This window comes from Sorex araneus, chromosome 9, assembly GCF_027595985.1.
Source record: "Sorex araneus isolate mSorAra2 chromosome 9, mSorAra2.pri, whole genome shotgun sequence".
NCBI classification, from domain to species: domain Eukaryota; kingdom Metazoa; phylum Chordata; class Mammalia; order Eulipotyphla; family Soricidae; genus Sorex; species Sorex araneus.
The window spans coordinates 374912-387794 of NC_073310.1; the positions used below are offsets into that span (position 1 = coordinate 374912).

A 12883-nucleotide genomic window follows, 5' to 3' on the forward strand; every position below is an offset into this window, starting at 1 on the left:
ACTTGGGCCTCCTGTGTTTGAAGCATACATTTCAGCTTATTGAGCTCTTGCCACTCTCACTCATCTCTAGCTGAAAATTTCTACTTTTTTTTTTTTTTTTGAAGAGAGATTACATCTGGTGGTAATCAGGACTTATTCCTGGCTCTGCACTTAGGGATCATATTCATGGTACTGGGGGTTAAACCTGGGCTAACTGCATGCAAAGTGCTTCACCAACTCTATTGTCTCTCCAGCCAAATTTCTACATTTAAATCGCAGTGTTAGGTATCTTGACATATGCCTTCATATGGGTTCATGGTATATTTTTTGTGCTGTTTGGGGAGGGGCTTGGAGTGTTGGGCCCACTAGCAGTTCTAGTTGGGCCCACATGTTCTATCTTCTGGACCCCAGATGGATTCATTGTTATCTTGTCTTGCTCTGCAATCTTCCTGTTCCAGAGACCATATAATACGAGTTTGTGTGACTCTTCTGAATCAGCTTAACACCCTTCAGTGTCAGAGAGGCTATAAATTGGCTTCTGTGATAATTGATCCAACAAATTCCATGTGTCTTTCCCTGTCCTATATTGTCTGCTAGTGGGAAACTTTCTGGGTGAGTGGACTACTGGAATACTCTAGAACTTTTTTGTGTGACTACTTTGTTTTGTCAGCTTTTGTTTCTTGGTGTGCCATTTTATTCAGTACAAATTTCACTAATAGTGGGAGGAAGTTAAAGAATGTACTGTTAAGCAGATGCGAAGGTTGTTGGGCAGTAAGGGACAGAGGACTAGAGTGGAGATCGAGGATGGGAGGTCAAGGACAAGAGGAACTGCAGCCCTTGTGCTTCAAGGTACTGGACTCCTCCTTACTGTCTTTTTCTTTTTTTCTTTTTGGGTCGCACCCGGCAATGCACAGGGATTACTCCTGGCTCTGCACTCAGGAGTTACTCCTGGTGGTGCTCGGGGGACCATATATGATGCTGGGAATCAAACCCAGGTCGGCTGCTGCAAGGCAAACGCACTACCCATTGTGTTATCGCACCAGTCCCCTCCTTGCTGTCTTACTCAATTGCTCCATCATCTCTGGTTGCCAGGTTTTTTCACTCTCCCCTTACAATTCTTCCTTTCTTCACAGTTTTCTTTTAGGATAAATCAGGTTTTTCTCTTATGTATTTTTCATTCTGCACTCTTACAGCTTTTCATGAGAGTGTTGATAGTCTTTGGTTGTTTGTGAACCATAGGTCTGGCACTATTAAGGACCACCGGGGCCATAACTAGCAGCACTAGGTATGTAAGTGGTCCCCAGGATTAAACCAGGGAGCCTTGCCGTGTATGACTCTATCCCTTCTATCACCTCTGTGGTTTTTGTTTGATAGTTTGGTAAATGTTTTCTTAATAGTTTCTACACACTTTAATGAAATAAAAACTAAGGTTTTGTTTTTGTTGAATATCCAGTATTTTTCTACATTGGGTGAATGAATGAGGATTTTTAGCATTCGTGGGGATTATACTGCCAAGCTCAGCAAATCAAGCAGGAAAAGTGGGATTCTGTGCAAGGTGAGCCTCAATGAGGTGGGTGTCCCTCTAGTAACAATTTTGCTGTTGTCTCTGACTCAAGGCAGCTAATATGCCTGATTCTGAACTGTTCGAGTTGATCTCTGAGAACCGCTCTATGTCTCGGAAGCTGGAAGACTATGGGGAGCAGAAGTCCACATCCATTAGCACAGCCAAGCGACTGGCTGAATTCCTAGGAGATCAAATGGTGAAAGATGCAGGACTGAGCTGTCGCTACATCATTTCCCGGAAGCCTGAAGGATCTCCAGTTACAGAGAGGTAGGTGAAGAGTTCAAGGTTAAGAAAGGAGTTCCTTAAAGGCACTGAAAATTCACATCTGGACCAGAGAGATAGAATATGGGTTAAAGGTCTGAACATATAAGAGAGCAAGTAGGGCACTTGTTTAGCACACAGCCAACCCCGATTTACTCCCAGCACCACAGATGGTTCCCTGAGCCCTGCTAGGAGGGATCCCTGAGCACACGACCAGTTTGAGTCCTCATACCAAATATGGTCCCCCAAGTACCACCAGGAATGACCCCTGATCACCACCGGATGTTCCCACCACACCACCCAAAAAAAGATGATGATATATTCATAAATACACAATGGAACTCTATTGTTATGAAAGGGGAAGAAATCTTGTCATTCATAGCAACACAAATGGACCTAGAAGGTATTGTATGAAGAGAAATATCAGACAAATATCAATTGATTTCCCTCATGTGGGAAATAAAATAAACTCTTGACTTTAAAACTAAATTACTGGTGGGGCTGGAGAGATAGCACAGCGAGTAGGCATTTGCCTTGCATGTGGCTGACCCAGGTTCAATTCCCAGCATCCCATATGGTTCCCCGAGCACCACCAGGAATAATTCCTGAGTGCATGAGTAACCCCTGTGCATTGCCGGGTGTGACCCAAAAAAGCAGAAAAAAAAAACCAAAAAAAATAAATTACTGGTTCCCCGAATGGAAAGGAGATGGGGTTGGGTAAATTAGGTGAAAGGATATCAGGCATAGTAAAGAATAGAAACTTGTGGCTGGAACTCAGCTTTGATCCATTATCCTGTTTGGTCACCCAAGCATTGCCAGGAGTAACTCCTGAGAGTTGCTGAGTGTGGCCCTAAAATAAAAAGAGAGGCTGGAGAGATAGCACAGCGGGTAGGGCGTTTGCCTTGCACGCGGCCGACCCGGGTTCAAATCCCAGCATCCCATATGGTCCCCTGAGCACCGCCAGGGGTAATTCCTGAGTGCAGAGCCAGGAGTAACCCCTGTGCATCGCCAGGTGTGACCCCAAAAAAAATAAAATAAATAAAAAGAGACATGTGAACAGACTAAAGCACCCCCAATTATACCTGAGGCTACTACTACTCTTTCTAGTCTCCAGTGTTCCCTTGCCTCTGGGGCATGGGCATGTTATCACTTCTGTGAGAAAACTGCTCTATGAATGTCCTTGATTCTGTGGAGAACATTTGTAGCCTGGTGAGCACTGTGGCCAGGTAGAAAAGTGTTGCCCTTATGAGTTGTGTGTCTCTCTTCTCTCAGGGCCATCCCACTAGCCATTTTTCAGGCAGAACCTACAGTAAGGAAGCACTTTCTCCGGAAATGGCTTAAGAGTTCTTCCCTTCAAGATTTTGATATTCGAACAGTGAGTGGTGGTTTTTCTACTCTGAGAAGTTTAGTGGAAAACTAGATAGCAGGGAACATCTGCAGTCTTTACTTTGATTTCTTCTTTCTGACATGTAGTAACTAAGGTCTTCGATCCCTAAGACAAAACTGTAGGACAAAACTGAAAAAAAAAATTTAAAGCCAGAGATGTAGCACAATATTAATGTACATGCTTTACGTTCTCAGGCCTATAGCTCAATACCTGGCACCAGAAAAAAAATTCAGAAAAGCCAGGGGCTGGAGTGATAGCACATCGGGTAGGGCGTTTGCCTTGCATGCGGCCAACCCAGGTTCAATTCCCAGCATCCCATATGGTCCCCTGAGCACTGCCAGGGATAATTCCTGAGTTCAGAGCCAGGAGTAACCCCTATGCATTACTGGGTGTGACCCAAAAAGTAAAAAAAAAAAAAATACAGTACAGAAAAGCCAAATGTAGGGAGTTTTGATTGTTCTCTCAGCATGAATAAGAGAACATCTGTACTCTTAACAGACTTCCTCAATTCTTGTACTGGCTTGACCATTACATTCTGATGCTCTGGCAGGGGAATGATTTGAGCTTTCATTTAGTTTCTTCATCTATGAAATGGGAACCTTTCATCATAGGCCTTCTAAGAAGAATAGATAAGATGGGCCTTTCTAAGAAGCATAGATAAGATGGGGAAAGTTTAACAGTTGGTCTGCTGCTTATAGCTTTTCTGATCACCCTGTTTCCTCTACATGCAGATCCTGGATTGGGATTACTACATTGAGCGGCTGGGAAGTGCCATTCAGAAGATCATCACCATTCCTGCAGCTCTGCAGCAGGTGAAATCAGGCCTCGTGGAAGTAGGCCTTGTGAAGCTCAATACTACAGAAACATGGACTCAGCAGTCAGTTTAGTGATCAGTATTCTCTTCTTATAGGTTAAGAATCCTGTGCCCCGTGTCAAACACCCTGACTGGCTACACAAGAAACTACTGGAGAAGAATGACATTTACAAGCAGAAGAAGATCAGTGAGCTCTTTGTTCTTGAAGGCAAGAGACAGGTAATGCGTTTGACCTGTGATCAGAAGGATGGTATCAAGAATCCACGGTTTCCTGGGCATACAGAGTTCCACTATCCATAATGCTGCCTACACATATGGGGGCTTTCATTCACTAGTCAAGAATGTTTTTATTTTCTTCTAAAAATGACACTTCAGGGCTGGAGAGACAGTACAGCAGGTAGGGTGTGACTGACCCAGGTCTGATCCCCTGCATCCCATACGGTCCCCAAACACCACCAGGAGCAATTCCTGAGTGCAGATCCAAACCCTGAGCATCACCAGGTTTGGCCCCCAAACCAAAATAAATAAATAAATTTTAAAATTATGCCTTGACACTTTACCATTAATATCTCTTCTTCAGTAGTGGGTGAAGAAGAGATATTAATAATACATGGTGACTTCCCTGTTTAAGGGAAAGAACAGTTCATGTTGATATAGGGTATGCTAAGTAGACTTGGTGGCTTAGAATGAATCACTGTACCTTGAACTTCAATCTTATAAACTATGAAATAGACATCTATTCCAGAGCAATAGAATAGCTAAGGTGCTTGCCTTGTATGCAGGCAACCGGGGTTTGATTCCCGGTACCCCAATTCACCAGGATTGATTCCTGAGTGTAGTGCCAGGAGTAACCCCTGAACATTGCCGGGTGTGGCTCCCCCCCAAAAAAAAATGTATTAGAAACACCAGACAGTATTGAAAAACGTAATTATAGTTAATAGCTATTATCAAGAGTGAAAATGTCTTTAAAGGCAGCTGCTGATGTAGTTCATTGGTATAGTACATGCTTCATATGTGTAAAACCCTGGGTTTAATTCTTGGTGGGGGTGTGTGATTTTTCACATTTGAAAAAATGGCATCCTCATCCCGTTGATCGTCAATTTTCCGAGCAGTCTCAATGTCTCCATTTGTCCTAGCCCTGAGATTATAGAAGCCTCTCTTTACTTGTCCTTCCCAACGGTACCGCATTGGAGACTCTTTCAGGGTCAGGGGAATGAGACCCATCGTTGCTACTGGTTTTGGCATATGAATACGCCACAGGGAGTTTGCTAGCTCTTCCATGCGGGCAGGAAACTCTCGGTAGCTTGCCAGGTTCTCCAAGAGGGAGAACTAGGCTATAAGATGTCGCGTGCTTCCAGGAGCTAAAAAATAAAAAATAATAGTATTCTTTAAAAAAAAAAAAAGGTGAGAGGGGGCGCCCGGAGTGATAGCACAGTGGAGAGAGCATTTGCCTTGCACACAGCCAACCTGGGTTCGATCTGCAGCATCCCATATAATCCCCTGAGCACCACCAGGAGTGATTCCTGAGTGCAGAGCCAGGAAAAAAATGTACTAAGGCTAAAAAAGGATCTTAAGCTAGAATTCAAACTTATTCTATTATTTTATTCATTTATATTTGGGTTTGGGACTACCCGCAGGCATGCTAAGGTATTATTTCTGGCTCTTTGCACTCTGACAGTGCAACAGGGAAACATACGCTATACTGGAAAATTAAACTGGGTTTACAAAGCAAATGATTCTCGGATAATATGGGCCCTGTGGTGTTTAGAGGGCCATGTAGTTCTGGAGATCAAGCAGGTCCACTACATTCAAGGCATGCATCTTCCTATTTTTGTTTTGTTGTGTTTGTGATTTTGAACCACACACAGCAATGCTCAAAGTTTACTCCTGGCTCTGTGTTTAAGGTATTTCCGGCAGCTTTGGAGGACCGTATGGAGTGCTGGGGAGCAAACTGGGTTGACAATGTGCAAGGCTAGTGCCTTACCTAGACTGTCTCTTTGGTCCCAAGGCATGCATCTTAACCATAGTACTAGCTCTCCAGTCCCCGTAAAAGTTTTTTTATAGCTCAGCAGTTACCACAAGATGAAGAGACAAATCACAGAAGAACTGGATTGGACCCTGGCATATAAATTAGTCTCTTGCTGTGACCTGTTCATTACAGAACAGTTGCTGAGACCAGCCCACACTGGGGAAGGAGTAACACAGGAGCCTGAACACCTGGAGGTCCTGAGCACTATTTTATTTATTTATTTTTTTAATTTTTTTATTAGTGAGGTACAGTTAGAGACTTACAAACTTTCATGCTTGCATTTCAGTTATACAGTGATCGAGTGCCCATCCCTCCACCTGTGCCCATTTTCCACCACCAATGATCCCAGCATCTCTCCCCCCGTCCACACCCCCATCCCACCCCGCCTCTGTAGCAGGGCATTCCCTTTTGCTCTCTCTCTCCTCTTGGGTGTTGTGGTTTGCAGTAGAGATATTAAGTGGCCATCATGTTAAGTCTGTAGTCTACTTTCAGCCTGCCTGTGCACTATTTAGAAGGCTGTCTACCATAGTCAACTTGATTGTTAAATAGGTCAAGGCAAAAAGAGATATGTAGCTACTATTTTGCATCAGAATTTGAGTAAGTGTGATTATATTAAGTTATTTAAGGGAAAATGACTCAAGTATTTCTAGCAACCCGTGAAGAATGACGACCACAGTGTCCCGTCTGAAGTTCTGAGAGTAGGTAGGACTCATTTTCCTCGCTGAAGTGGGTCACGGATGAGTAGTGTATTTGTGAGATGGGATGTTATACAACAGTGGTTATGAATGCACCATGTCTATAGATTATTGGACTGAATCTCAGAGGTGGAATCATTCCACTACAGCAAGATGTAATAGACTATTTCTCAGGCAGCTGAAGCACCAGCAATTTTTTTTTTTTTAATTTTATTGAATCACCATGTGGAGGGTTACATAGTTCTCAGGATTATGTCGGTTATACAATTCTCAAACACCCTTCCCTTCACCAGTGCCCATCTTCCATCACCAACCCCCCCAGTATACCTGCCGCCCCCTCCCACCTCCCCAGTCCCCACCCTTGTACATGATAAGTTTCACTTCGTTTATGCCTTATCTCGATTACATTCCATGTTTCAACACACAACTCACTACCGTTGTTGGGGTTTCCCCCAAAAAAGGAAAGCAGTCCTATTGCCAAGGAGGCATTTGATAGTTCTCCACTGCTAAGAATATAGAGATATTAAGTCCCGCTGTTTGTTACATAACTTTTCTTTTTCCCCCTTGCCCCGCACCACCGAGTTCACGCCTGTTTAGTAATCACCACGCTGCCTGACAAGGGAAAAAAAACCGAAAAGGATGGTTATTTCCCGTCATCGGCAGGCGTGGGGCTCTGGCTTAGTTGATAGACTAGTAGAGTGTCTGCAAGCAGTTTCTGGAACCGAAGGGCTTGCGCTGGTATCGGCTCCGGCTCGAGATTCCACCAGCGTCCCACTGTTCCATGTACATAATTTTTCCCCTTATATCCCATTCCCATGCCACCAGGTCTGTTTGCTTAATGGACATCACACTGTAGTTGACGACATGCCGAGTTTCTTCCCGAGAAAGAAGAAAATTTCTTCTCAGCCGGCGTGGGGATATAGCTTAGTTCAGTCTAGAGAGATGGCTACCACTTTGATTGCCTTCAATATTTCAGCAACAGACTTACTATTCTTGTTAGGATCTCCCACAAAAGTCCGACCCATTAAAAAGGGACATATTACATATTGCTGATGCTAAGATGACATTAGGTTTTGGGTTTCTGTATAAAGTCCAGGGAAAGTACAACCAGAAATAACATCACTACAAACTTTTACCCTTTTATGGTGCTCATAAGATGGAGAAGCCTAGAGAGAGGCTCGGCGTCTCCATTTTGCGCTCAGGAAAACCGCGGATCCTGCGCTGTGCTCAGGAGGGAGGAGTGGAGAGAGAGAGAGAGGTTAAAAGAATTGGGGGATGCCCAGTTCCCACTGTTTCAGCGCACCGTGGGGTCTCTGGTCCCATGCCGGAATTAGTTCAGTGGGCTGTTTGGAGTCCAAGGGCGCTTCCTTGGTCTCTTCCATCATGCTCGCTCCACAGCAGGGTCCAAAGGGAAGCACACGTGGGGGAGGTGGGTTTAAGTATCTATCTGTTGTGGGCGGGGGTCGCCGCCCCCGCCCCCTGGGGTCTCCCGCAAGCGCGCGCGCGCGCGCCTCCCGTTTCAGCTGGATCGCCGTCTCCATTTTGCGCTCAGGAAAACTGCGGATCCTGCGCTGTGCTCAGGAGGGAGGAGTGGAGAGAGAGAGAGGTTAAAAGAATTGGGGGATGCCCGGTTCCCACTGTTTCAGCGCACCGTGGGGTCTCTGGTCCCATGCCGGAATTAGTTCAGTGGGCTGTTTGGAGTCCAAGGGCGCTTCCTTGGGCTCTTCCATCATGCTCGCTCCACAGCAGGGTCCAAAGGGCGCACCAGCAATTTTTGTGGTTGTGGAATAAAGCTCACAAAGTGTAGGATAAGTACACTCCCTTTATTTTTTTGTCTTGTTTTAGGGCCATACCCAATAGTGCTTGGGTATGGCGTTTGCCTTGCACGCAGCCAACCCGGGTTCAATTCCTCCATCCCTCAGAGAGCCTGGCAAGCTGCCAAGAGTATCCCACCTGCACGTCACAGCCTGGCAAGCTACCTGTGGCGTATTTGGTATGCCAAAAACAGTGACAAGTCTCACAATGGACACGTTACTGGTGCCCGCTCAAGCAAATCAATGAGCAATGGGACAACAGTGACACTGCAGTGCTACCCAACAGTGCTCAAGGCTCATTCCTACTGGTGCTCAGGAGACCATATGGTGCAGGAGGATCAAAACAGGGTCTGCCACGTATAAAGCAAGCACCTAAAACCCTGTACTGTCTTTCTGGCTCCTATTTGTTTATTTTTATTTTCAGTTTAATAAAATGGTTACAATAGTGTTAACATTTATGTTTTGATTTACAGTATAATTGCATCTTTACCAACATTAAGGTGCCTAAAACCCTCCTCCACTATTCTTATATACTTTCAGTTTTTATTTTTGGATTTTGGGGCCATACTCAGTGATACACTGGGGTTACTCCTTCCTCTGTACTCCGGAATTACTCCTGGCAGTGCTCCAGGGCCTTACGGGATTCCAGGGATTGAACCCAGGTCAGCTACATGCAAGACAAGCGCCCTAGTCACTGTACTATTGCTCTGGCCCCATCCACCATTGTTCTTGTTTTTTGACCACCTTTTCCTTCGCCCAAATATCCCTCCATTGTTTAATAATTGTCGGGGGTGGGGGGTGCGTAGGGGTTTGTTTTAAGTTCAATTAATCTTTTTTTTTTCCCCTGCAGTTACAAAGTTGTTCTTGATTGGGTCTCAGTCTTACAATGTTCCAACACCTGTCCCTTCATCAGTATACATTTCCCACCACCAATGTCCCCAGTTTCCCTCCCATTCCCCTGTCCCCTGCCTGCCTGGGGCAGGCATTTTTCTTCTCTAATCTCCATTTTATAATTCCAGTCCAACGGTTTGTCATCATTTGATGTTGTCTGCTCCCTTATTTCATTTTTCTACATACTACATTTTTCACTCACCATAGATAAGTGAAGTTACTGGTATTTATCCTTTTATACAACTTAACATGATACCCTCTAGTTCCATCCAAATTCCTTTAAACTACAAGGTTGTTTTTTTTTTGCTTTTTGGGTCACACCTGGCGACGCACAGGGGTTACTCCTGGCTCATGCATTCAGGAATTACCCCTTGTGGTGCTCAGGGGACCATATGGGATGCTGGGAATCGAACCCGGGTCGACCACATGCAAGGCAAACACCTTACCCGCTATGCTATCGCTCCAGCCCCAAAACTACAAGATTTCTTTTTGTCTTAGAGTTGCATAGTGAATTCCAGTATATGCCACAATTTTTATTAATCTGTGATTAGATATTTGGGTTGTTTCTATATTCTGACTGTTTTAGTGGAGAGCACTCACTTTTATTATAAAAAGAGCTCTGGAACAAGCATGGAAAAACCTATACATTCACTTCATGTTAGCACTTAAATGGTGTTTCCAGTTTGACCTTTTTACTGTTAAAAGTTACAAATTGATCTGCAAGCAAAAATTCTTGTGTACCTGCATTTCATCTCAACGTGAGGCGGTGCTTCTGAAAACTCATTTATGGAGAGCTACCCTATTATCTAAGTGTTTGGACGTTTGCAGGTTGGGACAGTCCAAGCTGTGGAAAGTCCCCCCGATATGGAGGACTTGGGCCATGCAAAGGCACCCCATCCAGCAGTTCCCATTGCTACAAAGAGGAAGCGCATCCTGTGGGAAAGCCAGGAAGAGTCACAAGACCTGGAACTGACAGTCCCCTGGCAGGAAATTTTGGGACAGCCCCCTGCTCTTGGAACCACCCAGGTGAGAAGTTTCAGTGCTTCTCAGTGAAAAGTCAAGGTGCCCCCTGGGAAGAGTGTAGAAGGATGCCAGTCAGGCCCAAAGTGGTGTACTGGCTCCCAGCTGTATGTGGAGTAACACAGCAAGTTTTCACCAGACAGTTGGAAACCATGGTTTAGTTGTTACAGAAGGGCATCTGTGTTTCTCATTGTTCATAATCACTCGATTGTATGTGCCACTTCTTCCTCCTAATCAATCCCACTGTCTGTGACAGGAAGAGTGGTTAGTCTGGCTCCGGTTTCATAAGAAGAAGTGGCAGCTACAGACCCAACAGCGTTTGGCTCGGAAAAAGAGACAGCGTCTGGAGACATCAAAGGACGACCCTCGGCCTGGAACCATAAGAGGTGGACTGTCTGCAGGACTGGGGGGCTTCTTGCGAAGAACCACCCGAAGCATTCTGGACCTTCCTTGGCAGATTGTGCAGGTGGGTACAGTAGTGGGAGAACGGATGCATTGAATATATGACATATGGGTGTTGCTGATTCACATCCTAGGATCATCGAGTTCTAGGGTGCAGAAGGACAGACCCTTGCTTTGGTACTTTGTGCTTGGGTTCATTACTGATTCTGAACGACAAAGTGTATGATGGTTTTCCTTTTCAGATCAGCGAAACCAGCCATGCCGGGTTGTTCAGACTCTGGGCTCTCATCGGCAGTGATCTGTATTGCATCAAGCTGAACATCCCCCGTGTGTTCTATGTGAACCAGAGAGTGGCAAAAGCTGAGGAGGGACCTTCATACCGGAAGGTACAGAAAAGCACTGAGGAGCTAGAGCGATAGCACAGGGGATAGGGCATTTGCCTTCACGCGGCCCACCTGGGTTTGATTCCCAGCATCCCAAGCACCGCCAGGAGTAATTTCTGAATGCAGAGCCAGGAGTAACCCCTGAGCATCGCTAGGTGTAACCTAAAAAAACAAAAAGAAAAACACTGAGTGTCACTGGTCATATGGTCACCTGCCCACCCTGCCTCTGAGCTGGTTTCTATAACCATGGGTGGCCCACATAAAGATAGCAACTTTTGTAGATACTCTGACATAGTGAGCTTTGTGACCTTGAGTTGCAACCTACACCTTTGGAGAACTTTCTTGGGTTGCTATTTGAATTAATAGAAATGGGGAAAAAAAGATAGTATAGAGGTTTTAAAGTTCTTGTCTTACTCCCTTGACAATATGTTTGAATCCTGGCACCGTATATGGTCACTGCTCTCCACCCCCCACCCCCCAGAAAAAGTCTCAAGATTGTTTGCTTTCTGAGGATTTGGGTGCTTTCTCAATGTTTTATTTTGACAGGAGAGTACCGGGGATCAAACCCAGGGACTCACACATAGAAGGCTTTGCCATTATATTACAGTTTTGACCCCCAACTCTTTCAAAGTTTCTCCCAGAGCTTTTTGTTTTTGTTTAACTGGGATTTGCACCATGCTTGTTGGCACCAGGAGAACTAAGTGTTCTCTAGACAAGGCACAGACTTATTTTAGAGAGAAGATACTGTGTGTGTTGTGAGTGAGAGAAAGAGAAACTCAGATTAAACAGCTTTGCTTAGTTTAATGAGGTCTGCACTGTTTTTGTCACCAGGTCAATCGAGTCCTTCCCCGATCCAACATGGTCTACAATCTTTATGAGTACTCAGTACCAGAGGACATGTACCAAGAGCATATCAATGAGATCAATACTGAGTTGTCTGCCCCAGACATTGAGGGCGTGTATGAGACTCAGGTAATGAACATCTCCCAAGCTGAGAAGTGTCAAACCAGCTGGAAGTTAGGGAACTCCAGGTGTGGATGGATTTGCAGCAGAGCCTGTGACTCTACCCAGCACTGAGTTCAGCAGTATGCGGAACAAAGATGTTCTGGAGTGGTGGACAATACTGGGCCTCCCTGCTAGCACTGTCATCCTTCTTCCAGGTGCCACTATTATTCCGGGCTCTGGTACAGCTGGGCTGTGTGTGTGTGGTGAATAAACAGCTGGCAAGGCACCTTTCAGGGTGGGAAGCAGAAACTTTCACTCTTGAACACCTGGAAATGCGTTCCTTGGCCCAGTTCAGCTATCTGGAACCAGGTATGGCATGCCAGCCTCCTGCTCATCCCTACCTGTCCCTGCCTCCTACCAATATATTTGTCTCCTCCTCCAGGAAGCATCCGCCACATCTACCTGTACCACCATGCGCAGGGCAGTAAGGCGCTCTTTGGCATCTTTGTTCCCTCACAACGCAGAGCATCTGTGTTTGTGCTGGATACTGTGAGTTCCTGAACAAGGCTATGTGTCAGTGCACCTTGCTGGTCTGGGACAAGATCTGGGAAGAAAGTAGCATGGGGCAGAAAGATGCCCATGCATCTCCCCTTCCCTCAGCAGACAACCCTCTGCCCACAAATGCCCATCACTTTTGGG

At 45.4% G+C, this 12883-nt stretch overlaps 1 protein-coding gene across 1 annotated transcript in view; it reads left to right on the forward strand.

Moving 5' to 3' along the window:
- Positions 1–12883, forward strand: part of POLE (DNA polymerase epsilon, catalytic subunit) — a 57817-nt gene that overhangs the window by 26476 nt on the left and 18458 nt on the right. Inside the window, exons 26-35 of the mRNA XM_055147040.1 lie at positions 1596–1810; positions 3077–3179; positions 3923–4003; positions 4102–4224; positions 10263–10460; positions 10711–10920; positions 11099–11242; positions 12071–12211; positions 12400–12553; positions 12627–12733. Coding sequence (XP_055003015.1) covers positions 1596–1810; positions 3077–3179; positions 3923–4003; positions 4102–4224; positions 10263–10460; positions 10711–10920; positions 11099–11242; positions 12071–12211; positions 12400–12553; positions 12627–12733 — 1476 coding nt within the window. The remainder of the gene's footprint in view (positions 1–1595; positions 1811–3076; positions 3180–3922; positions 4004–4101; positions 4225–10262; positions 10461–10710; positions 10921–11098; positions 11243–12070; positions 12212–12399; positions 12554–12626; positions 12734–12883) is intronic.